At 38.9% G+C, this 24,472-nt stretch overlaps 1 protein-coding gene across 3 annotated transcripts in view; it reads left to right on the top strand.

The window, feature by feature from the left end:
• Positions 1–10: 10 nt before the first annotated feature.
• lztr1 (leucine zipper like post translational regulator 1) overlaps positions 11–24,472 on the top strand; it is a 29,541-nt gene continuing 5,079 nt past the window's right edge. Inside the window, exons 1-18 of one of the 3 annotated variants that reach the window (XM_008109936.3) lie at positions 11–235; positions 347–409; positions 5,820–5,876; positions 7,083–7,162; positions 9,176–9,284; positions 9,857–9,940; positions 10,306–10,363; positions 10,834–10,973; positions 12,643–12,844; positions 13,269–13,379; positions 14,010–14,102; positions 15,244–15,339; positions 16,519–16,702; positions 17,168–17,337; positions 18,167–18,323; positions 22,161–22,287; positions 23,725–23,847; positions 23,948–24,085. In XM_008109936.3, coding sequence (XP_008108143.1) covers positions 69–235; positions 347–409; positions 5,820–5,876; positions 7,083–7,162; positions 9,176–9,284; positions 9,857–9,940; positions 10,306–10,363; positions 10,834–10,973; positions 12,643–12,844; positions 13,269–13,379; positions 14,010–14,102; positions 15,244–15,339; positions 16,519–16,702; positions 17,168–17,337; positions 18,167–18,323; positions 22,161–22,287; positions 23,725–23,806 — 1,980 coding nt within the window. In that variant the 5' untranslated portion in view covers positions 11–68 and the 3' untranslated portion in view covers positions 23,807–23,847; positions 23,948–24,085. Of the gene's footprint in view, positions 236–346; positions 410–5,819; positions 5,877–7,082; positions 7,163–9,175; positions 9,285–9,856; positions 9,941–10,305; positions 10,364–10,833; positions 10,974–12,642; positions 12,845–13,268; positions 13,380–14,009; positions 14,103–15,243; positions 15,340–16,518; positions 16,703–17,167; positions 17,338–18,166; positions 18,324–22,160; positions 22,288–23,724; positions 23,848–23,947; positions 24,098–24,472 lie in introns of those variants that run through there. The other 2 variants (XM_008109935.3, XM_003220529.4) reach the window with 2 other exon arrangements.

A 24,472-nucleotide genomic window follows, 5' to 3' on the forward strand; every position in this document is an offset into this window, starting at 1 on the left:
GGAAGCCGCGGGGGGTACCGGGAGTAGTAGTCCGCGCCGCGTCCCCTCAGAGCCGGGCCGGGAGAGCCATGGAGGACTCGGAGTCGGCGGGCGGGCGCTCCAAAGTGGCGCCCAGCGTGGACTTCGACCACAGCTGCTCGGACAGCGTCGAGTACCTGACGCTGAACTTCGGGCCCTTCGAGACGGTGCACCGCTGGCGCCGCCTCCCGCCCTGCGACGAGTTCGTGGGAGCCCGGTAAGAAGGAGGAGGAGGGCGGCTGAGTGGGCCTAGCTGAGGGGAAAGAAAGGCCTCACAATGCAGGCGGGCGAGCAGTCAAGGCCCTCTCTCTCCTCCTTGTCTTTTCAGCCGCAGCAAACACACCGTGGTCGCCTATCGGGACGCCATCTACGTCTTCGGCGGAGATAATGGGTGAGTCCAGCCTCTTATCAAACTGCAACTCCCATGGAGACATGGCAGCTAAAGGGAGTCAAACTGCATCAAATATAGATCAGGCATGGGCAAACTTGGGCCCACCCTCCAGGTATTTTGGACTTCAACTCCCACCATTCCTACCAGCCTTTCAAGGAAGGAGCCTGAGGCTGTTAGGAATGGTGGGAGTTGAAGCCCAAAACACCTGGAAGGCCACAGTTTGTCCATGCCTGGTTTAGATGCACCTGTTAGTCGCTTCCCATGGCACCTCTGTAACAGCCCATAGGACTGGCTGATTGGAAATGTTTTGGATTTCTGGTTCTCTGCTATCCACAGCGTAAGGTATTCATGGAGTCTCCTTGCAGATAATTTACCCTTTTGATTTTCCTCAGGAGACAATCAGTAATTGTATACAGTAGAGTCTCACTAATCCAACATTTGCTTATCCAACATTCTGGATTATCCAACGCAGTCTGCCTTTAGTAGTCAATGTTTTTGTAGTCAATATTTTCAATACATTGTGATATTTTGGTGCTAAATTCTTAAATACAGTAATTACAACATAGCATTACTGTGTATTGAACTACTTTTTCTGTCAAATTTGTTGTATAACATGATGTTTTGGTGCTCAATTTGTAAAATCATAACTTAATTTGATGTTTAATAGGCTTTTCCTTAATCCCTCCTTATTATCCAACATATTCACTTATCCAACGTTCTGCCGGCCCGTTTATGTTGGATAAGTGAGACTCTACTGTAATAAGGAAAGAAGTGTAGCTCTCCTCAAGAGAAATTCAGAGTAGAAGTGATGGCATAACTCAGGCATGGGCAGGCTTGGGCTCCCCCTCCAGGTGTTTTGGACTTCGACTCCCACAATTCCTAACAGCCTACCTATTGTGTCTGGCTGTTCCAGCACTGACATAAGTGATTAGACAGGCACGCGAATGGGGTAGTAATGGAGCTTTCCTACTTTTGACTCAATGTGAGAAATTAAATGCAAGATATTCCACTTAGGCAGAAAAAAATAATAAAATGCACAGATACAGAATGGGGGACACTGGCTTGATAGCAGTACGTGTGAAAAAGATCTTGAAGTTCTCGTGGATAGCAAGTTAAATATGAACCAACAATGTCATGTGGTGACTAATAAAGCCAATGGGAATTTGGTCTGTATAAATATATAGTGTCTAGATCAAGGGAAGTCATGCTATCCCCCTGTTCTGCCTTGGTCAGACCACACCTGGAATACTGTGTCCAATTCTGGACACCACAATTAAGGGGCGATGTTGACAAGCTGGAATGTGCCCAGACGAGGGTGACTAAAATGATCAAGGGTCTGGAGAACAAGCCCTCTGAGGAGCGTCTCAAAGAACTAGGCATGTTTAGCCTGCAGAAGAGAAGGCTGAGAGGAGACATGATAGCCATGTACAAATATGTGAGGGGAAGTCCTAGGAAGGAGGAAGCAAGCTTTGAAAATCACTCCTATGGTGCTTTATAAAGAAAGTATTAATGTGTTGTAAGGAGAAAGGAGCTCAGGTTGCAGCACTTTTTATGTTATTTTTATGTTCTTGACATTTATTTATTTACTAAATTTGTATCATATGCTTCTAATAGATGAAAATTATTTTCCTACTCGTTGAATAAAATATGGTTTAGAATAAAAGGTACTGTTTTATTATCTGGGCGGAGGTCACCTGAGGGTGCTAGAGAGAGAAAGATAGTCCATGTTATGGAGGGGAGGGGGAAACTTTGGCAAACTTTGACCCTCCATGTGTTTGGACTTCCACAATTCCTAACAGCCGGTAGACTACTAGGAGTTGAGGGAGTTGAAGTCCAAAACACCTGGAGGACCAAAGTTTGTCCATGCCTGAGTTAAACCATTTCTCCCTGTTTTCCTGTTATCCCCTCCCCATAAAATGGACTAACCTTCTCTCGCTAGCGCCCCCTTGTGGCCTCCGCCTGGATAATGGAACAGTACCAAATAAAAAATATATTTTCCTGCCAGTAAAAGAATATAGAAAGGGAACCAAACTTGTTCTTAGTGCAGGAGGATTCAGAGCCCAGAAACAACTTGTTCTGCAGCTCAGAAACATATTTGTTGTACTTTAGGGAAAGAAGAATCTATTCTGAAGACCACAGAACCTGTGCAGTGTTGTATGATAGAATACAGTCTTTAAAGTAGTTCCCAAGTAGTTGACCCTCCACATCTAAGGATTCTGCATCCACGGATTCAGCCTTCCATGGCTGGAAAATATGTTTTAAAAAATCCCAAAAGCAAACCTTGATTTTGCCTTTTTATATGGAGGACACAGTTCTAGTTTAGTGGAATTTATGCATCCATGGATTTTGATATCCATGAGGGGTCCTGGAACCGAACATCAGTGGATACCACTGACAGGGCTTTATGTGTAGTGAACTGAACTTTTTGCGTAGAAGAGTACCAGTAGCTAGTCAAGCTGTTGTAACAAGGAGTTGCATGTTCCTTGTAACTGTCCAGTTAAATCTGACTCTATTCTTCTGGACCAGCTGAAGTTTTTTAATGCATTTCATGCAGCCCTATGTAAAGTATGTTACAGAAATTGGGGCCGGGCTGTGGCACAGGCTGGTTAGTAGCCAGCTGCAATAAATTACTATGACCTCAAATCATGAGTTGGAGTGACCATTAAAATAAAATAAAAAATAGCCCTGCTCGTTATTGACCTAAGCAACCCGAAAGATAGAGGAAATTTTGGTACCACTTATGGGGGGAGGCTAATTTAACTAATTTACGACACCATAAAAATCATCCAGCAGTGTTTGGAATGAGGAAGTATCCAAGGACTCGGTGGATGATGAAGCAGCTGCTCCCCCTGTGGCTGGAATTGAGCATACCCTCAGGAAGCTGGAAGCTGGAGAAGGTTAAATTGCCTCTGTGTCTCTGTGTTCATATGGCATTGAATGTTTGCCATGTATGTGCACATTGTGATCTGCCCAGAGTCCCCTTTGGGGTGAGAAGGGAGGAATATAAATACTGTAAATAAATAAATAATGGGGCAAATCAATGTTATATATCTTGTGGCTAGATCAGACATGATCAGTGCTTGGAAAGTTTTGAAAAGTCAGCTTTTAGTTAAATGTAATTTGTAGTTAGATATATTTGTCTCTTATAAAGTGGAAGTTTTGGAGTATGGTGCCATCTATACGAAGATAACACCAAACCGTTACTCCTTTCCACTTAATTCTAAGGAAGTATGAACTGGATGAGGGCAAACAAAATGAAGCTTAATCCCCTTTGGGGAGATAGTGGGTATAAATTAATATCATCATCATCATCATCCAGACAAGACAGAGGTGTTCCTGGTCAGTCGAAGGACAGATCTGTAAATAGGGATTCAGCCTGTGTTAGATGGGGTTACGCTTCCCCCGAAAATGCAGGTTTGAAGTTTAGGATTACTCCTGAATTTGGCTCTGAACTTGGAGGCCCAAGTATCAGCAGTGATCAAGAGTGCTTTTGCACTGTTAAAACTAGTGCTCCAACTGCATCCGTTCCTGGAAAATTCAGATTTTGCCACAGTGGTAGATGCCTTGGTGACATACCAGTTGAACTACTGTAATGCACGGTTCATGGGGCTGCCTTTGAAAAGTGCTCAGAAACTTCACTTAGTCCAAAGAGCAACAGCCAGACTGCTAACTGGGGCAAGCTACAGGGAGCTGGCAATTCCACTGACTGCCAACACATTTTTGGGCACAATTCAAAATGCTGGCTTTGACCTACGAACCTAGTAGACATTTACGATCTACTGGGGAGGGCCTTCTCTCTGTCCACCCACTTTCTCAAGCATGTTTGGTGGGAGAAGAAAGCCTTTTCAGTGACTGCTTCCAGATTGTGGAATTCCCTTCCAAGAGAGACCAGGATGGCCCCATCCCTGCTGTCTTTCTGCAAGCAAGTCAAGGCTTTTTTCTGTAGGCAGGCATTTGGGAAAGGATAAGGGGCACATTGCTGGGGAGGTTATGGTTGAGATTGTTGGGGGGATTGGGTGTTTTAAAATAGATTTTGTATTTATTGTACAGTATAGTCTAACTTATCCAACATAAACAGGCCGGCAGAACGTTGGATAAGCGAAAATGTTGGATAATAAGGAGGGATTAAGGAAAAGCCTATTAAACATCAAATTATGTTATGATTTTACAAATTAAGCAACAAAACATCGTGTTTTACAACAAATTGACAGAAAAAGCAGTTCAATGCACGGTAATATTATGTAGTAATTACTGTATTTACAAATTTAGCACCAAAAAAATCACAATGTATTGAAACCATTGACTACAAAAACATTGACTACTAAAAGGCAGACTGCGTTGGATAAGCAAAGGTTGGATAAGTGAGACTCTACTGTATTTTAACTCTGTTTAACCTAACACACTCAATACTGTGTATCTTTTTAATTTTTGTATTTGCTTTGTTTAAAATTAATAAAAGCGTGTGACTGTTAGCCACTTTGAGGCCCCTTGGGAAGAAGGCAGGGTATAAATAAAGTTAATAATAATAATTAAAAATTGGGACCTGAATTTTAAATGTACACACTTTCATTCTTTGCTTTTACTTTGAGCTAGTTAAGGATGATGCTTAACAAAATACAGCAGCAATAAATGTTGGGGTTTCTACCTTATTTGGGTGCCACTTTAAAAAGAAATAACCTAAGTGTCAAAAGAAATCTGGTTTGAGAATGTCCAGATACTTTATCTTCTCTCCATTTCCCTGGCTGTGAAATCCGCTAAAATAATATAAGATGATAAGCTAGAGGGAAAATGATACTCAAAGCTGGGTAGTAAATAACCTGATATTGATGATAGGTTTTTAAGTAAGTGTTACTGGCAAAGATGTGACATATTTACTGAATATGTGCTGTGACATTTTCAAGAGCCTTTTACTAGAAAGATAAGCTTCAGGTATGATTAATAAATATTAAATATAAATGTTGATAGATACTGCTGGCTTAATTTCAACACAGAATAAATATTTAACATGTTGTCAAAGGCTTTCATGGCCGGGATCACAGGGTTGTTGTGTGTTTTCCGGGCTGTATGGCCATGCTCCAGAGGTATTCTCTCCTGACGTTTTGCCCACATCTATGGCAGGCATCCTCAGAGGTTGTGAGATATAGATGTGGGCAAAACGTCAGGAGAGATGCCTCACAACCTTGAGGATGCCTGCCATAGATGTGGGCAAAACGTCAGGAGAGAATACTTCTGGAACATGGCCATACAGCCCGGAAAACACACAAAAACCCAATAAATATTTAGTCTGTTATGATCAATACAATAGTTAATAAAGTTGATATACATAGGTGCAAGTGCTGCAATTAATATGAGGTAATGTTTTATAGTATCTGAAAATAACTTTCTCTATTTTTCTCTCTTAATTCTAAAGAAAAACTATGTTGAATGACCTGTTGAGGTTTGATGTGAAGGACTGTTCTTGGTGCAGGTACAACCATATTTCTAATGTTATAATGTATTTAATATATTCTTTACACATCTGAAATGCAGAGTTCTACATAAGTAGCAAAGTATGAATTGTGGAAAGCCACGTGATTTTCATTTCTGCTGTGTACTCATGCTCAGCCTAGATTGTTGTTTCGAGTACCAGAATTAACTTGTATTATTTTGCCTAAAAAGCTGTTCATAATCTCCCCTCTCATCAGTTAATTTACAACTCACCCATTCCCCAAAGCCTTTGTGTTGCTGCTGCTACATTGATAGGAATCTAATGCTTACAAATCTGAAACCAACTGACCTATACTGGTAACAAAGACATCTACCAGTAGATTTTCATATATTTTGTGCCTACCACTATAGCATTTCAGCAGTTATTATCAGTTTAGTTGGACTTACCATCTCAAACCTGTGGGGGAATGCTGTTTACATTCATGAATCACCAACATACCCCCAAAGCCTATTTTTGCAGCCTGGCAACTCACCAAGCAAAACATTTTCAAGGCACTGGGAAATGACATCTGCTGCACTCTCTTGTTTGTAGGGCACATTGAAAAGGACAGTTGTGTCAGGAAAGCTGCTTTTCACAATGGTTCATCCAGCTGCCTGTTCTTGATTTTCCATATATCTGGCAGAATGCTGCAGATGTTTTTGCCCAGCACCTCGTTCTCCAATGTTTCAGAAGTACTTTGGTTGGGGTGCTACCAGGCAGGTTTTGTGAGAGTGGCACTGTTATAGTTATGATAGTGAAACTTTGTTGACCTCCTGCATTGATGACTCAGTCTCTCAACCGAAGTGTCTGCAACAGTATACCATTCACTCTCTGTATCCATTGTTTCTTTTTCCATGGATTCAGCCTCCCATGGCTCAAAAATATTTGGGAGAAATAATCCCAAAACCAAACCTTGGGTTTTCTGTGTGCCAGGCATGATCCACAAGCTGTCTTTGGCATTCATTTAAGTGGTTAGCCATTTTATCTAACAGGCACCATTTTACTGTGCCACTGTATATAATGAACTGGAGCATTCATAGAATTTTATATCCATAAGGGATCCTGGAACCAAACCCCAGTGGATACAGAGGACCCACTGAATTGATATTTAACTGTATTTTAAAATAAAATAATGGTTTTTTTTTTCAAGAGAGCTCTTTCTTTTGATTCTTTATATGTTGTGCTGTGGCTTGTTGGATCACACAGAGCTTTTACCACAGGAACTCCACCAGCACCTAGGTATCATCATTCAGCTGTAGTTTATGGAAGCAGCATGTTTGTATTTGGTAAGTTACATCATTTTAAATCAGCAATTTGTTCAGGAAGATACAATGTTGAAATTTTGCTGAATTTCTGGAGGGGATCCATAACAAAAATTCAAAACAAAAGTACTTCACAGTAGTCACAAAGTGCTTGTGGCATCATAGCTAAAGCAGATAATTACTACTAGTGAATGTGACAACTCAAGGATTTAAAGTTGCTTTGTAATGAAAACAAAAAGTGTCAGTGAAAGAAAGTTATTATGCTGTGTTATAGTAAAAGCCAACATTATTTGGGGGCATTGAATTAATTCAAATGTGAGTGTAAACTTTGGGTGTATACATATGAGTGCTCTGGGTACAGATTTACAGCCAGTTAAGAGAAACGTGGAGAAACAACCCATTTTTCCTGTCCCCAGTGGATGTGGTTTCCAGTTGTTAGAATAAATTATGTGAAAATTATAAATAATCTTCCTCCCTAGCTAACTCTATAGAGCAGAGTTTATCTGGATTTTGTAATGGTTACAAAGCCATATACAATAAGCAGTGTTCCAATAAAACATCAACTAAATACTTAACCAGCTAAACATATGTTTGGTGGTTTTAGAATCAATGAATAGTCTCAGTTGTAGAGGCTATTCTGAGCTTCATCACCATTTCCTTTGTCAGTTTCATCCCTCAGTGCTGAACAACAGTTTTGAGCAGTAGCTGCCAGTCATATCAAAGTCTAAACTCTTCCTTTTACTCACCTTATGATCAACCTTTATATCTTTGTGCAATTCCAAAAGTGTTATAGTGCCAATCTGCCCCAGTGAATCAGTAAGGAACCGACAGTTTTCACCTTAAAAAACGTTAGTGTTCCCTCACTTATCGTGTGTGTTCCATTCCAGGACCACACACTTAAAGTGAAAATCCGCGAGGTAGGGACGCTATATTTATTTTAATATTTTTACATTATTTTAATAGTTAGGTGGCCTTTTTCCCCCTTGCAAGCACCGGGGAGGCTTGCGGGCCGTTTTGAACTGTTTGCTGTAAACCCACAACTTTGCTGAGCCTTGGGCTCTGGCATTAACTCTTCTGTCCTGGGGAGCCAGTGAAACCTTCCCTACCACTGCCAGCGGGCCCCTTGCTCTGTGCCCGTCATGTTACTCTGGCTGCCTCTGCTCCTGCAGCCAGGGAAGAAGGAATGCCGCTCCAGCCAGGCCACGCCGGGAAACGTGGAGGACTTGGAAGAGGGGTCGGGACTCAATTATTGACTCCACCCCCGCTTCTGAGTCCTCCACGTTTCCCAGTGTGGCCTGGCTGGAGCGGCGTTCCTTCTTCCCTGGCTGCAGGAGCAGAGGCAGCCAGAGCAACATGGCGGGCACAGAGCAAGGGGCCCGCTGGAGGTGGTAGGGAAGGCTACATGGCGGGCATAGAGGAAGGGGGCAGCCCTAAGGAGGAGTAGCAACAACAAAACCCGTAAGAAGATCCAACCAGTTTTCAGCAAAACAGCGAGTCCGCGAAAAGCAAACCGTGAAGTAGCGAGGGAACACTGTATATCTGTTTCTTCTCCTGCACCATGCTCTCATGCAGTACAACCTCTATATCTGTGGGACCAGTACCTGCAATATCTTCTCTAGGCATTTTCTGGTGCAACTCTGTGGTAGTCTTGACCAATGGTCCTTAATTTCAATAGGGTTCACTATTATTATTATTATTATTATTATTATTATTATTATTATTATTATTATCATCATCATCATCATCATCATCATAAATATTATTTATGTTTTCTTGTAATATAAAAATATTTGCACTATGCTTGATCTAATAAAAGAAATAAATATAATTTATCTCTGGAATAAAAGGTGTACAAAGCAGAGTTTTCATTATGGAATTCAATGTATTTGGGGCTTCTGTTCTCTGTTCTTCGCTGTGTCATAGTCTGCACCTCAGCTGACTTTCTTATTTAACTATATTTTATTGCTGTGTGTTAGAAAATTATTTTTTCACTTTGAAATAATTTACTTTATTTCCCCTGATAATGTTGTTATCTAGGTGGCTATACTGGAGATATCTATTCCAATTCCAATTTGAAGAATAAAAATGATCTTTTTGAATATAAGCTTGCAACAGGCCAGTGGACAGAGTGGAAGATTGAAGGGAGGTAAGAGCCTATGCATGTGTGCACATCTTTAAACCAGAAATGGATTCAGGCAGTAGTAGTTTTACAGTCTGATTTTCTATTTCTTGTGCATTAACTGCTTCTATAAAAACTTAACTAATAAATAATTAGCCTGCTCTTCAGTAATGAATGTTTATCTTTCAAATGAATGGTATAGTTATCTACATCTGACTGCAGATTCAGAAACAACAATGAGATATCTAGCTGATTTTTGTTGTCGGTCTAGCATCTAACTATAACAGTGAATCATGGTTGCATCAGCGAATAGGTTTGGCATTGGGACACTCTGAATTTCTCGCTTTGAGAAATAGCCTGCAGTTTTATGCTCCCACGCTAATAGTGTAAACACTATAAACTTGAGGTTCAGGCTTTTTCCTCACTGATCTAGTAAGCAGCTCTTATGCCATGTTCTCAAAATGAAAGCAAAGTATGATGAAAGTTAACCCACCCAAAAAGTACTTAGGATTTATATAGTATTTATATATTCTCTAGGCAATATGACATATATTTGGTTTGTGTAGTAGATAATCTGTTTTTACCCGTTTTTGTTTCAGATTACCTGTGGCCCGGTCAGCTCATGGTGCAACAGTCTATAGTGATAAACTATGGATTTTTGCAGGATATGATGGGAATGCAAGGTATATAACCATCTTCTGGATCTTGTTATAACTGTTTTGCTCATAATAATTCATGTGATATTACAGCTACATTTGAGATAGATGATGCATCTTCAATTAATGCAAGTATTTATTAATAAAGTTGTTAAGAAAGTCATAATTCAAAACTTTAAACTAATTTAGATTTATGTGGGTTCATATAAAATCCAGTTGCTTAGTAAGCTGCTAACAATTAGGTCTTACTGTAACTCTCAGTATATCATTAAGGTTTGATATTATACTGCCACATGTGCAGGACTCACAAGATGTCCTGCAAAATGGAGGGTAAGGGTAAGTACTATATATTTTTAAAATATTTAAAACCGCAACTTTTCCTACCAATACAGGTTAAATGACATGTGGACCATTAGTTTACAAGACAGAGATTTAACTTGTTGGGAAGAGGTAAGAGGAGTGAATATTTTATTGAACTAATTACAAAGTGCTTTTGAAGTCACTACAGATCAGCTGTTCATGTGACACTAATATGTGGGAAACACAAATTCATAGTCTGTCCTTTCTTCTTTTAACGTGTACTAGTGTTTTTCTTTAGATCCTAGCTATATATTTCATGATAGATTGTACCTTAAGTACCTTAGACTGCCTATAAGTATCTCTATCCATCTATCTAGGAGTTAGTCTCATTAAATTTAATAGGATTTATGTCTGAGTAGATATATACAGGGTTTGCAGCAAGTTGCTAATAAGATCTCAGGTTTGGGTATATTTTGGGCATATTACTGACTGCATCGTTTATTAATCTTCGTAATGTGACAATATAAGTGGGATAGGACGTGATTCAGATTTTAAATTGACAGTAGTTCTAGCATGTATAAATTCACACAAGTAATGTATTTTGTGTTGCTGTTTTTCAGATTAAACAGACTGGAGAGATTCCTCCTTCGTGTTGCAATTTTCCTGTAGCTGTTTGTAAAGAGAAGATGTTTGTTTTTTCAGGCCAGAGTGGAGCAAAGATCACAAATAATCTTTTTCAGTTTGAATTCAAGGAAAAAATGTGTGTATGAAAAATAACTACTAGGACTGAATTATTGTCAAGCAGAGGCTGGATAGCCATCTGTCAGGGGTGCTTTGATTGTGTTTTCCTGCATGGCAGGGGGTTGGACTGGATAGCCTTTGTGGTCTCTTCCAATTTTATGATTCTTTGACTCCAAGAGTTATTCTGCAGCATATAAACCGTTGAGCTATTTACTGTCGCTCCCACAGTAATAATTGCAGATTATGGAAAAGACATGTCGAGAAAATTATAATAGTAATAAAACCAGAAAGAGAGGACCAAACCTCTGGTAAAAATTCTTATTAGAATATATCTATTGGCTACCCATAGACTGTATGTTAATTTTTTGGAGATACTTTTATTTCAGTGGTAAGAATGGTCCCTCCATTAATGCAAAGTGCAGCCATTCCATATACAGTTTCTCTGTTACCTGATGACCATCTTTCTGTTGACAAACCTTTTAAAATTATTTACATTGATATTTTATGTTCTTTTGGCGCTAATCTTCACTTGATAGAAACACTACTAACCCAGAGTTATTTTCAAAGCGTTACCTACCTTGTAGGATCTGTCAGAGCTTAAACACTGCTGACATAGCCTTTGAAAGCCTGTGGTACTTTCATGTGATGATGCTTTTGTGGAGTAAGGTTTGTTGATGCAGTGATGTACACCTGTTAAAATTAATCTGAAGACCAGAGCTCCCTAGATCTAGTTTTTAGAGCTTTAGCCAGGTATTTCCTTGAATTCTCTGCAGTGTAATTCAGACCCAAGACATTTCCTTTGGACGCAGTTGAATATCCTGTGTGATGTTACTAATAAATATTATCTTACACTATTGGCGAATCTTTCAAGGATTTGGAACCAGAAACTGAAACAGTATAGAACTTCTCCATTCAGGACCCAAATGCCATGATATGATGAATTGAGCCCTTCTGCCCCCCTCCTCTTTTGTAGGCACATCTTTTTCATCCCATTTACACAGTGCATACTTAAAACATCCAGTTATTCCTGTCAGACAAGATTTTGTATTTGTTTCCCCAACAATATAATATGTCTCAGTGGATTGCAAACATCCAGCATGTAAGAGGAGCTACAAAGAAAACAGCACCTTAATCTTATAAATAGTTTCTCAGGTATAAGTCCTATTGCATTTAGTGGGAGTTACTTCCTAATTATATTTAGGGTTGCAGTCTAAATGTTCATTATATCATAGGCAAAATTTGTGAAGCAATTACTACAAAGAAAGGAAAATATTTATTTATTTATTTATTTATTTACAGCATTTATATTCCGCCCTTCTCACCCCGAAGGGGACTCAGGGCGGATCACATTGCACACATAAAGGCAAACATTCAATGCCATAACATAGAACAGAAACAGAGACAAGACGCAGGCACGGGCTGGCCTCGAACTCATGACCTCTTGGTCAGAGTGATTTGTTGCAGCTGGCTTGCTTTCCAGCCTGCGCCACAGCCTTATTAACCAGAAGTGATGCATAACCATTTGAATGCAGTGACTGAACATGAGTGCAAATATTAAACTGTGAAATATATCTGATTCAACCTTTCTCTAAGGATTAAAATACTGAAAATTACCCTGGGTTTTATCCCTGGAGAAAGATGGGTTATAAATTAATCTTTCTGTAACTTGCCTCTATTTTTTATATTAGCTGGACAAGAATTCCTACTGAGCACCTGCTACGAGGCTCTCCTCCTCCTCCCCAACGGAGATATGGCCACACAATGGTTGCCTTTGATCGCCATCTCTATGTGTTTGGCGGTGCTGCAGACAACACATTGCCTAATGAGCTTCACTGTTATGATGTGGACTCTCAGACCTGGGAAGTCATCCATGCAAGTCCTGATAGTGAGGTAAAAAAGTTTAGCTTTTGATTGCTTTTTTACCATTCAAGTATCACTTAGGCACTTAAGCACTTGTAAGTGGGATGTGCAGGTCGCACCATTATTTCCTACTAGGATTTATGTTTTGGTATTTCTTTGTTGTTGTTGTTTTCTTACTAGAAGTGGGATGAGGTGAGATTACTGTTCCCTTCTGGGTTTTAGTAATAGATAACTTGCTCAGATGCAATGGGGACAAAGCTCTTTTATCTTTTGTATTTGTAAGGGAAAATATATTAGTAGATGGATCTTTTCTGCCCTGCATGTCATTCTCTGGATTGTGCAGAGAAGTCATCCATGTCATGTGACATCAAGAATCAAAGGAATGAAGGAGATATTCTTTATATGTGTGATGGCTACAATATTTATTCAGTTTCTCTCATGTCATTCCTTCTAGTTGCCAACTGGAAGACTGTTCCATGCTGCAGCTATCATTTGTGATGCAATGTACATTTTTGGTGGGACAGTGGATAATAATATCAGAAGTGGAGAAATGTATAGATTTCAGGTAATACGTTAAACATTTTATGTAATAAAGTTTAATCAAAAACGAGCTGCTTTTTAAAGGCTTTATGTTTACTTTTGACCTCATGCTAAATTGCAGTGAGCAGAAGGAAACACAAGGCCAACTGTTTTCAACTATGTTTTAAGGTATTTTTTAAAGAACTCTGCTTTCAAGCATAGGTTTGTGATTAGGAATAATGTGTTGTACATATACATAAAACATTCTGACCTGTATTCAGAACCTTAGATAAAAAACTAAAGTCTTTATTTTAAAGCTGGAACATGGTTGTCCTATGTTTACCATGGTCATTTGCAGATAACAGACATGTTTAGCAGTGTACTGTATTAATTTTTGCTGCAGTTGGATGGCTTCTGAAGTCTACTACCAGTATAGTATATTATTTTATGTGACCATAAAATCTTGGAAATGTGATAAAAGTGTTTCCTGCTCTGCCTAACTAACTGAGAATTAATTCACAAATGCTAGAAGGTGGAGTTGATTTTGAATACAGAGAATCTGTGATAGTTCAGTACAACAGTCATTTATATCAACCTGCAGTTAATATAATGCAACAGTGCAATCAATATCAACTTCTTTCCCAGTCTTTAATTAAACTTTAATTCTCATTTTCAGTTTTCTTGTTATCCAAAATGTACTTTACATGATGACTATGGGAGACTATGGGAAACCAGGCAATTCAGTGATCTGGAATTTGTTCTCGGAGAGGTGCGTTCCAATGAAAATGCTGAACATACTAGAGATAGAAAAGAAACTCCAATATTTTTTTTGTTTATCTCTTATTTAAATAATATCCAAAACAACATAATTAGCATAATTCTTAGCCCCTTTGAATTCTTTTTTAAAATGTATGTTAAGAGTGCTATTGATAAAGAAATGTTTCATTGCATCTATCTTATACAAAGCAAAGAAAGAGATACAGTGAAAGCTTTGAATTTATGACCAAGTTGCAGTGATGTAATTTAGAAGATGGGAAACAGAACTATATTATTCTTTGTTGTCTTCTCTTCATTTTATGTATAGTTACTGGAATTTAAAGATGTCAGCAGATACATAATAACTGTTATGAACATAATTGATTGTGAGATATCTTTAAAGGTAATTTTTAAATTTCATGGTCAGTTATGGATCTGTTGGTTCTCGTAACATGGTACTCTTCATGCTCTCTTTGCAGTCGCATTAATTGACTCTACACTGATTCTATTCCAGAAGGTTCTGTTACCCAGACTAGTTTTGGAGAGTCCCTCTCTCCATCCTTTACTCATACAACAAAGGGGGAAAGAATTTCCCACTCAGGTTCTTTCCCTATAACATGGAAAGAGCATCTGTGAATATTGCTTGGGTCTTATTAGAAGAAAAAGGCACATCAACCTTTTGAAATTCAGAAGCTTCTTTATCAAGCAAAAGATGGTAAAAAAGCATGGAGGGAAAGCAAATGATACTGTTACAATTCCACAGTACAAGTGGTGCTGTAAAATAGCATAGAAAGAAGGTCTTTGTGGACTGTAAAATTAAAAACCGTATTCCTAATGGTCATGAACTTATTTAGGACAAAGACAGTAAGGAAAGGAAATAAAGTTTAGTGTTTCACTTGAAGATAGATTACGCCCCTCACAAAAAACATGCCTGAGGCAGAAATCAGTTTTTAAGGAAGTCACTTCATATTTCAATGTTTGGTAATTGCTATACAGATGCTGAACCCATATGAATGACTGTATAGATCACTTAGAGAACAACAGTTGCAGCTTAAGCAACCTGTACTTTTTAAAACCCCTATATGATTACAATCTATCAAATCTTAAAACAATCTGCCAAAGATACAGGTTCTCTTTCTCTGTTCTTCTGACAGAAAGAAGAGAGAGTTCGAGGGCATACTGTCATTGTCACTGCTCGCTGTAAGTGGCTCAGAAAGAAAATTACGCAAGCAAAAGAACGGTTGAAACAGGTATGGTTTGCTGAGAAATTGATGTTAAACTCCCAGCCCTCCCAGATTAATTTATAGGGTGATTAGCAGTTACTGCCATTCTTGTCAATGGTGCAGCTGTTTGCTCTCTTTATGTATGAGAGTCCTCAAAGAGCCACTGACACCAACCATCCTGCTCATGTCTTGGAAATGCAGTGCTATAGTTTCCTTAATTGAGTCAATCTACGTGTAATGCAATCTTCTTCCTGTTACATACTGCCTTTTACTTTACTGAGCATTATTAGTGTCTTTTCCAATGCATAACCTCTCATGATGTGTCCAAAGTATGATAGTCTCCATCTAGTCATTTTGACTTCTAGTGAGAATTCAGGCTTCATTTGCTGTCAGACAATGTGGTGCCAGATTTAAAATGAGTTAAATTTCTTCCTGTCAGCTTTCTTTGCTGTCTAGTTGACACAGCTATTAATATTTCTAAAATGTTAGTTGTGCAGTTAATCTCATAGTTTCCAGTTTTTTTGTGTTATCATTTGTGTTGTCTGTTTGCTTCTGTTGAAAAATTAGCTCAGAGGTGACTGATAACATCATATTACCCACATAAGGGCATGTGCCCTTATAAACTGAGATATGTTAACATCAGTTCAATTCAGAAATTCACTTGAATGTGTGGAGAATATACTGGATGGTGTGGAGGGGACGGAGAGGATCCAAGCCTTGCTCTCAAACATCCCAAAACACTCATCAGCATCAGAGGTCTGCAGAAGGTTTTGTAGCAGCATTTAGCTGAACACTGTTCAGTTCTGCATTATCAAAGTGAAACTGACAGGTGCATGGAGACATTGTGATCTCTTCCAATTCTTACAATTCTGTGATTTGATTCCTGGCAGACGTGTTGTGTACTTCTGGTGCTGCCGGTTGCACTGAGTTATTTGGGAATTGTTATTTAAATAATCACTACTTATTTAGCTCTCCAAATTTTCACATGAATGCCTGAACAGGGTCATTTGTTCTAGAAAAAGCATTTTAGTAATAAACATTATGTAGAGGAAAACATTATTTTCCCTAGTTCTATATATATATTGGGTTGATGTAAAGATTGCTTGATACTTTTGTATTAGTACATGGAGGAATAGATTTTAGAAACTGCTATACATAGAATGATTAGGATTTTGTAGAGTTGGCTCTTCCCTCTTGTTGTACTAGAAATCTAAGCAAGAACTTGATGAAGAAGGACAAGGGACACCGCAGAAGGAAGCAGCTGGCAGCAGTGTCAAACTGTGCCACCCGCAACCTCTGCTGGAAGTGACTATCCGGGAAGCTGAAGCCCAGCCTTTTGAGGTGCTCATGCAGTTCCTCTACACAGACAAAATCAAATATCCACGGAAAGGTAGGAAATTTCTTAGAGGCGCAGCATGCATTTTCTTACTCTGCTTCTTCCTGGGTTGTTTCTTACAGATACCCATTGCCTGCAATTATGTAAAGGGGCTGAAGTGTTTGAATTATATTTGAATATTGGACTACTAAAATCTAATTAGAGCAATGGGTTAATATCAGGCTCAAGATCTTAACTCCCTTCCCAATCTGCCATTATAGCTTCCACCCACCTTGTATTATTATTATTATCGTTATCATCATCATCTTTCTTTCTCCCTGTGGGGACTCAAGATGGCTAACAACCACACACAATCTAATCGCAATTGAAAAACCAAGCAAATAGAAAAATTAAAAAATTAAATAATAGTGTATGAATATACAATTCAAACACAATAAAAATAAATAAAATAAAAACACATTTGAAATTACATTTAAAACTCACAATCTTATAGGATGAATTTATTTCTGTATTGTTTAGGACATGTGCAAGATGTTCTGCTAATCATGGATGTCTACAAATTAGCCCTTAATTTCAAGCTTTCACGATTGGAACAGCTGTGTGTCCAGTACATTGAGGCCTCGGTAGATCTCCAAAATGTGCTTGTAGTGTGTGAAAATGCCAACAAACTTCAGCTAGATCAACTCAAGGTAAATTTTGTGGAAGACTATGAGCAAAAGTTTATTAAAAGCAGTTTTTCCAGGTAGCACCAACTCCATAGATGTCATGTGAAAAAGTGAATTCAGCTGCACTCAGAGTTGTCCTACTTCTGTAAGTATTTTATTTGTTCCAGCTGTTGTTGAGTCAGCAAATTAGACTGAGCAGTTTGTGCTTAGAGGAGCTTTCTGTAAACTGCTAGAAGGGAGAACTACTTCCATGATTTGGCTGCAGCCATTTGGATAACTGTTAGGCCACAGTGAATTAAAATGATTGAGATGCAGGAACAAAAGCAGGAGATGTTTAAGTTAAAGTGTTTTCCTACATAAAGTTTTGGGCCTACAACATCATCCAAAATCAAATGGGATAGAGCTAGATTTGTTATTAATACTATTAGTCATAGTTGATTCTATTTTTTAGCTATCTTAGATTTTAAATTGTATTGCTTTGACCACTATTCACCTCTATGAGTCTCTTTAAGAGAAAAAAGTAGTAAATAATAATAACAATAATAATATAGCTTTACTTAAACAGTGGAAGACTTGTAGAAAAAATATGCCAAATACAATATTTATTTATTTATTTATCACTATTTATTATATTTATTTATACCCCTCTATCTCTCCCAGAAGAGACTCAAAGCAGCTTAACATAAAAGCATTCACATACAATTTATAATATACAAACATTAAAAGAGAATTAAAAATTCCACAATTAAAAACCGTTAAAACATATTCAAAGTCAAAAACCAAAGCCTTTTGTTTTCTTACTATTTTACAAAGTAGTGGTGTTGGTTCAAGTAACAATGTTGTTTTCTTCTAGGAACACTGTCTGAATTTTGTAGTGAAAGAATCACACTTTAATCAGGTGATAATGATGAAAGAATTTGAACACCTTTCTTCAGCTTTGATAGTGGAAATAGTACGCAGAAAGCAGCAACCCCCAATTCGAACACATTCTGACCAACCTCTTGATATTGGTAAGATTTTTTTCCCCTCAATCAAAGATTTCTTAAGGTTCTTGCATATATATCAATAAAGACTCAAATCCTGAACATGAATACCTCCAATTGTTCTTGTTTTATTCTGCTTGCATGGCTTGATTAACTGTCACAACAGTCCTGTTGTTGTTGTTTTTGTTGTTGTTTTCTGTATCAGGAGCGACTTGAGAAATTGCAAGTCACTTCTGGTGTGAGAGAATTCGCCGTCTGCAAGGACGTTGCCCAAGGGACGCCCAGATGTTTGATGCTTTACCATCCTTTGGGAGGCTTCTCTCAAGTCCCCACATGAGGAGCTAAAGCTGACAGACAAGAGCTCACTCCGCTACCTGGATTCGAACCGCCGACCTTTCGGGCAGCAGTTCAGCTGGCTCAAGGGTTTAACCCATTGCGCCACTGGGGGGCTTCACAACAGTCCAATGTTGTAGTGTTTTGCAAGACTGGGAGGAAACAAAATTGGATAGCTATGTTCCTCTTATTGATGACCTGAGAGATAACTAATGCTACATTCTTCTAAAGGACCTTAGAATGACATAAATTCATCTTCTCATCTGTTGATGGCTATAGTAAATGGACTGAATGATACAGCGATTTATACAAATTGTGAACTGAAAATACCATAAACACAGAATGCTACTGATTCTGCCTATGTGTTTATTCCAGTTCTCTCTCTTTGTTTAATGTTGATAGAATCTCCTCTTTAAACCTAAAGCCAGAGTGATTTACAGGGGATAATCCTTGGACAAAACTGTGAGAGGAAAGAAAATGTCCCTGGTAGTCCATCTAGAATTGTAAATAATCTTTTCAAGTATATATGCTAATCTCTTACATTACTGATGATGATCCATTCACAAAAAATGAAAGCATCCAATCTGAAGAGATAAAATCTAAAAACCGTCCTTTTTCCCTAGATTACTTCAGTTCAGCTTTCTATGAACTATATAGTAACTCATAACTGTTTAATGGAGTCCCCGGTGGCACAGTGTGTTAAAGCGCTGAGCTGGTGAACTTGCAGACCGAAAGGTCGCAGGTTCGAATCTGGGGAACGGAGTAAGCGCCCGTTGTTAGCTCCAGCTTCTGCCAACCTAGCAGTTCGAAAACATGCAAATGTGAGTAGATCAATAGGTACTGCTCCAGCGGGAAGGTAACGGCACTCCATGCAGTCATGCCGGCCACATGACCTTGGAGGTGTCTATGGACAACGCCAGCTCTTCGGCTTAGAAATGGTGATGAGCACCAACCCCCAGAATCGGGCATGACTAGACTCAACGTCAGGGGAAACCTTTATCTTTTACTTTTAACTGTTTAATGTTTCTGTTTTTTTTTTGTTTTTGCTTAGCATTGTCAGTGTATAGAAAGCCTTTATTAGTTACCCATCTATAGCTGATCGATGTTGCAAAAAAAAAACCTACTCCCAAAATTGTTACTATTGGGTCCAATTCTGGGGGTTTTTTTTACTAGCAAAAATGAATCAGAGAAAATCTTAACAATTGTCTTTTGACTTTTATTATAAGGTATAATATCAATAAAATACATCACCAGTATTTTCTTATTCATAAGGATTTCAAGACTGTAATGTAATGTTTCAGACAGTTTTTTAAATATTTGAGTCCAAGGTGTACATACTTCAGATACAGGGAGCTATAAGAAGCCTTAATGGTAAAGAAGCTGCTGTTCTCTAGCAGTGCAGCAGCATATTTATATTTTTGTGCACACTATCTCACCCCCAGAGTCGGATACGACTAGACTCAATGTCAGGGGAAAACCCTTACCTTTACTATCTCATATAGAGATTGTGTTGTAGTTTATAATTTAGGTTCACAGGCTTAAACAGTTTTATGTTTCCTAAACATTTTTTAAAACAAAGACACACAAAATTTCATTTTGAAAAAGTACATATTAAATACTGTTTTGTTTTCATGTCTGAATTTCAAGTTTACTATCTTTTAGCCAAAATTGTGATGCGCATTAGATCTGATAGTGCATTACAATTGCGTGCCAAAAGGTGTCTTTGCCCCTTCACCAGGGTGAGACCCGCAGGAGAAACGGCGTCCCTTTCCCTCCCCAAGCCATTTTTCCTTTCCAGGCATTTTTCCTTTGTCCCCAATTTGGGAAGCGAAGGAGAAATTGCTCCTTTTCCCTCCCAGACATTTCTTCTTCATGCCCCAACTTGGGAGACAAAGGAGAAATAACTCCCTTTCCCTCCCTAGTCGTTTCTCACTTTTGCAGCAGGAGGTGCCGCTGTCCAGCAGTTGCAGCTCTGCATCTTCTGCTTAAACTGCTCTTGCTGCAAAAGCAAGAAATGACTAGGGAGGGAAAGGGCGCTCTTCTCCTCCTCTCCTCCTCCTCATCTTCTCTGGCAAGCAGAGAAGGAGGCAGTGGCCTTGTCTTGGGGCAGCCACCCCTTTTAACCTTCTTTCTATCCTTTCCACCTTTCCCTTCCTTTTTTTTCTTCCTTCCTTCTTTCCTTCCTTCCTTCCTTCCACCCTTCCGTTAATCTTCCCGTTCTTCCTCCCTTCCTTTCTCTTCCCTTGCCTTTTACCCTCTTGTCATCCATCTCTCCTTCTTTCTTTTCTGTCCTTCCTATCTCTTTCCAATCCTCTTTTCATCCTTCCTTCTCTTCATTTTCTTTCTTCCCTTACTGCTATCATCCTTTTCTTTTTTCTCTCATCCTTTTCTTTCTTCCTTTTTACCTTTGTTCTTTTCCTTTCTTCCCTCTTTCCCTCTTCTTTCTTTTCTTTCTTGCCATCTTCTCCTTCCTCTTTTCCTTTCCTTTCCTTTCCTTTCCTTCCATCCTCTTTTCTTACCTTCTATCTTCCATCCATCTTCTCCTTCCTTCCTTATCATTTTTTCTTTTCCTCTCTCATCCTTTTTTCTTCCTTTCTTCTTTTCCTTCCTTCTCTCTTTTCTCTTTCTTCATTTTCTTTCTTCCCATCTTCTCCTTCTTTCCTTCCTTCTTTCCCTCCCTCTTTCCTTTCCCTCCCTCCCTCCCTCCCTTCCTTCCTCTTTTCTTACCTTTCTATCTTCCATCTTCTTTCTTCCTTCTCATCCTTTTTCTTTTTTCCTTCTTGGCCTTTTCTTCCTTCCTCTTTTCTTCCTTTCTTCTTTTCCTTCCTTCTCTCTTTCTCTCTTCCTTCCTTTTCTTTCTTCCCATCTTTTCCTCCCTCCCTCCCTTCTTCCTTTCCTTTTCTTCCTTCCTCTTTTCTTACCTTCTTTGTATCCTTCATCCACCTCCTTTTTCCTTCTCATCCTTTTTTTCTTTTCCTTCCATCTTCTTTCCAATTTCCCCATGTCTTCCTTTCCTTCCCATCTTTCCATCAAGGGTTACCTGGTTCTCTGGTGTTACTTTTTTCCATTGCTGGAAGATTTGGTTATCCAACCCTTTTTTATTTTTAAAGAAGGAATTCTAAGCACACAGCAACTGTAATGCACACCTTTTTGGAACAAATTACAAAGAGTGCACTTTTTAAGTCACTGAGCATTACATTTGCCAGCAAATACCTTTTGGTTTCAGGGTTTTGAAAATTGAGGTTTGAGTAAATATGGGTAATATGCTTAATGGCAATTAGCTGATAAGCAACATGTTAGGATACATTTGACCTCAAATGATTTATCATGCAAATAATGTTCTAGTCTTAAGAATTACAAGTAGCTCTTTTGTTTGTCATTACTCAAATGATCTGATTTGACTGTGGTTGACCGAGCTTACTCAGCCATATTCCTGTAGGTGTTCCCAGCCATTAATTAAAGTTAAATTCTTAAGTTTCTTACTATCTGCGCCAGTATTTGTTACTCTTGCTCCCTATATTTCTTCTTTAGGAACCTCCTTGGTTCAGGATATGAAAGCTTATCTGGAAGGCGCTGGATTAGAATTTTGTGATATTATTCTACTCTTAGATGGTCACCCAAGACCTGCTCATAAAGCTATTCTTGCAGCCCGTTCCAGGTACGTCCACTCAAATATGTTGTCCACTAATACAGAGAATGCCCTTCTGGATGATAGAATATTATTTTCTCTTTTATTTGTTGGCTCTGTAAGATCAGAAGTGCCCCCCAGGCATATATGTTTCTTCCTTGCTACCTCGTTTTTCTTATCCGTTGTAGAAATGAATATCTAAATCATTATTCCTTCCACTGTTTACAGATTCTCCCTTGAATCTTGATGTGGAAGTTTTATTCTTTCAAGGTCTGTGCTCCTGTATAGCTAAAATTCCAAGGTTTTTTGTGTGTGTGTGTGTGTGTCAGGAGCTACTTGAGAAACTGCAGGGCAGTTCTGGTGTGAGAGAATTGGCCGTCTGCAAGGACGTTGCCCAGGGAATGCCCAGATGTTTTGATGTTTTACCATCTTTGTGGGAGGCTTTTCTCATGTCCCCACATGGGCAGCTGGAGCTGACAGAGGGAGATCATCCACAGTCTTCCCGGATTTGAACTAGTAACCTTCAAGTCAGCAACCCAACCTTCAAGTCAGCAATCCTGCCGGCACAAGGCTTTAACCCATTGCACTACCGGGGCTCCAATGTTAAATTTAACAAACACATCATGTGTTCATATAACAACCTATTTTGTCTTTCATGTAATCATAGAATTCAAAGGGACTTCATAGACCATTGAACCCAACCCCTGCTCAATTCAGCTAAAATATCCCCAGCAGATAGGTGTCCAACCTCTCTTTGAAGATCTCCAGAGAAGGAGACCCCACACCTCTCTAGACAGTTGTTCCTTTGCTGAACTGCTTTTCCTGTCAAGAAGTGCCTTCTTATGTTTAATCAAAATCTATTTTCATGTAACTTACAACCATTTGACCTGGTCCTACCTCTGGAGCAGCAGAGAACAGTCTTACCTCCTCCCCTCTGTGACAGCCCCTGAGGTATTTAAAGAGCACAATAATATCACACACAGTCTTCTCTTCACCAAGCTGTACATGACCAGCTCCTTCAAGCTTTCCTCATACGTTTTGTTTCCCATACTTCTTACCATGCTTATAATCCTTCTCTAAACCTGCTCCAACTTGTCCATATCCCTCTCAAAATGAGGTATCCAAAAGAAACAAACTACTCCAAATGAGCCTGGCCAGTGCAGAAGATAGTGGCATTATTACTTTCCCTTGACTTTGAAATGATGCTTCTGTTAATGCAGTCTAAAATAACATTTGCCTTTATTGCTATGGTATCGCTGTACTGGCTCATGTTCAGTTATGATCAGCAATAACTCTTAGGCCCTTTTCAGATGTAATACTGCTAAGTTGGGCATCCCACACCCTATAACTTTGCATTTGCATTTTGTGACCTCAGTGTTGAATTTTGGTCTCTAATTTAATTTTATTGATTTCTGCCCAGTTTTTTAGTTTATCTATATCCTTTTGATTTCTGTTCCTATCTCTCAGTGTGTTATCCACCACTCTCAGTTTTTGTGTCATCTGCAAACTTGACAAACTTGATCCATCCACCCCATCATCTAATTGGTAAAAAGTGTTGATTGTGTAATGGCTCTACGACAGAACCCCAAGGTACTCCATTTGAGACTTCCTTCCAGTTTGAAAGGCAGCCATTGATGATAACTCTTAAGAACTGTCTTCCAAATAAACCCATGTTTGCATTTTTTTCCAGTTATTTTGAAGCCATGTTTCGTTCTTTCATGCCAGAAGATGGACAGGTTAATATTTCCATTGGTGAAATGGTTCCAAGCAAGCAAGCATTTGAATCTATGCTAAGATATATTTATTATGGTGAAGTGAACATGCCTCCTGAAGACTCCCTGTATCCTTTATCTGATTTGAGACATTGGATTTCTTTTTCTTTTTCTGAAGCATACAAAATTGTATCTAGGCAAGCCAGTGGTAAATATATTTTGCATCTAGAGTGAAGCTTTAATGAGACTGAAAGACTATAATAGGATTTCAAAGAAAGAGCTAGCTATCTCTATGTGTTCAAGAAGAAAGCATAACTAGTTAGCATAATAGAGATTATGGGTTAAACCCATTAGTCCAACAGCTCAGGTGAAGTTCCTTTCTACCACATATTTCAAACTGAAGCTTTGTTGGATGCCTGCTTTAGTTGTGTCTTCAGGTTTTTAAAAAAATAGGGCAGGTGTGTATGTGTGTAGCATCAGTTGCAAACTTTGCAAATGAAAGA

The sequence above is a fragment of the Anolis carolinensis genome, chromosome 4 (assembly GCF_035594765.1).
Source record: "Anolis carolinensis isolate JA03-04 chromosome 4, rAnoCar3.1.pri, whole genome shotgun sequence".
In the NCBI taxonomy this organism is placed as follows: Eukaryota; Metazoa; Chordata; class Lepidosauria; order Squamata; family Dactyloidae; genus Anolis; species Anolis carolinensis.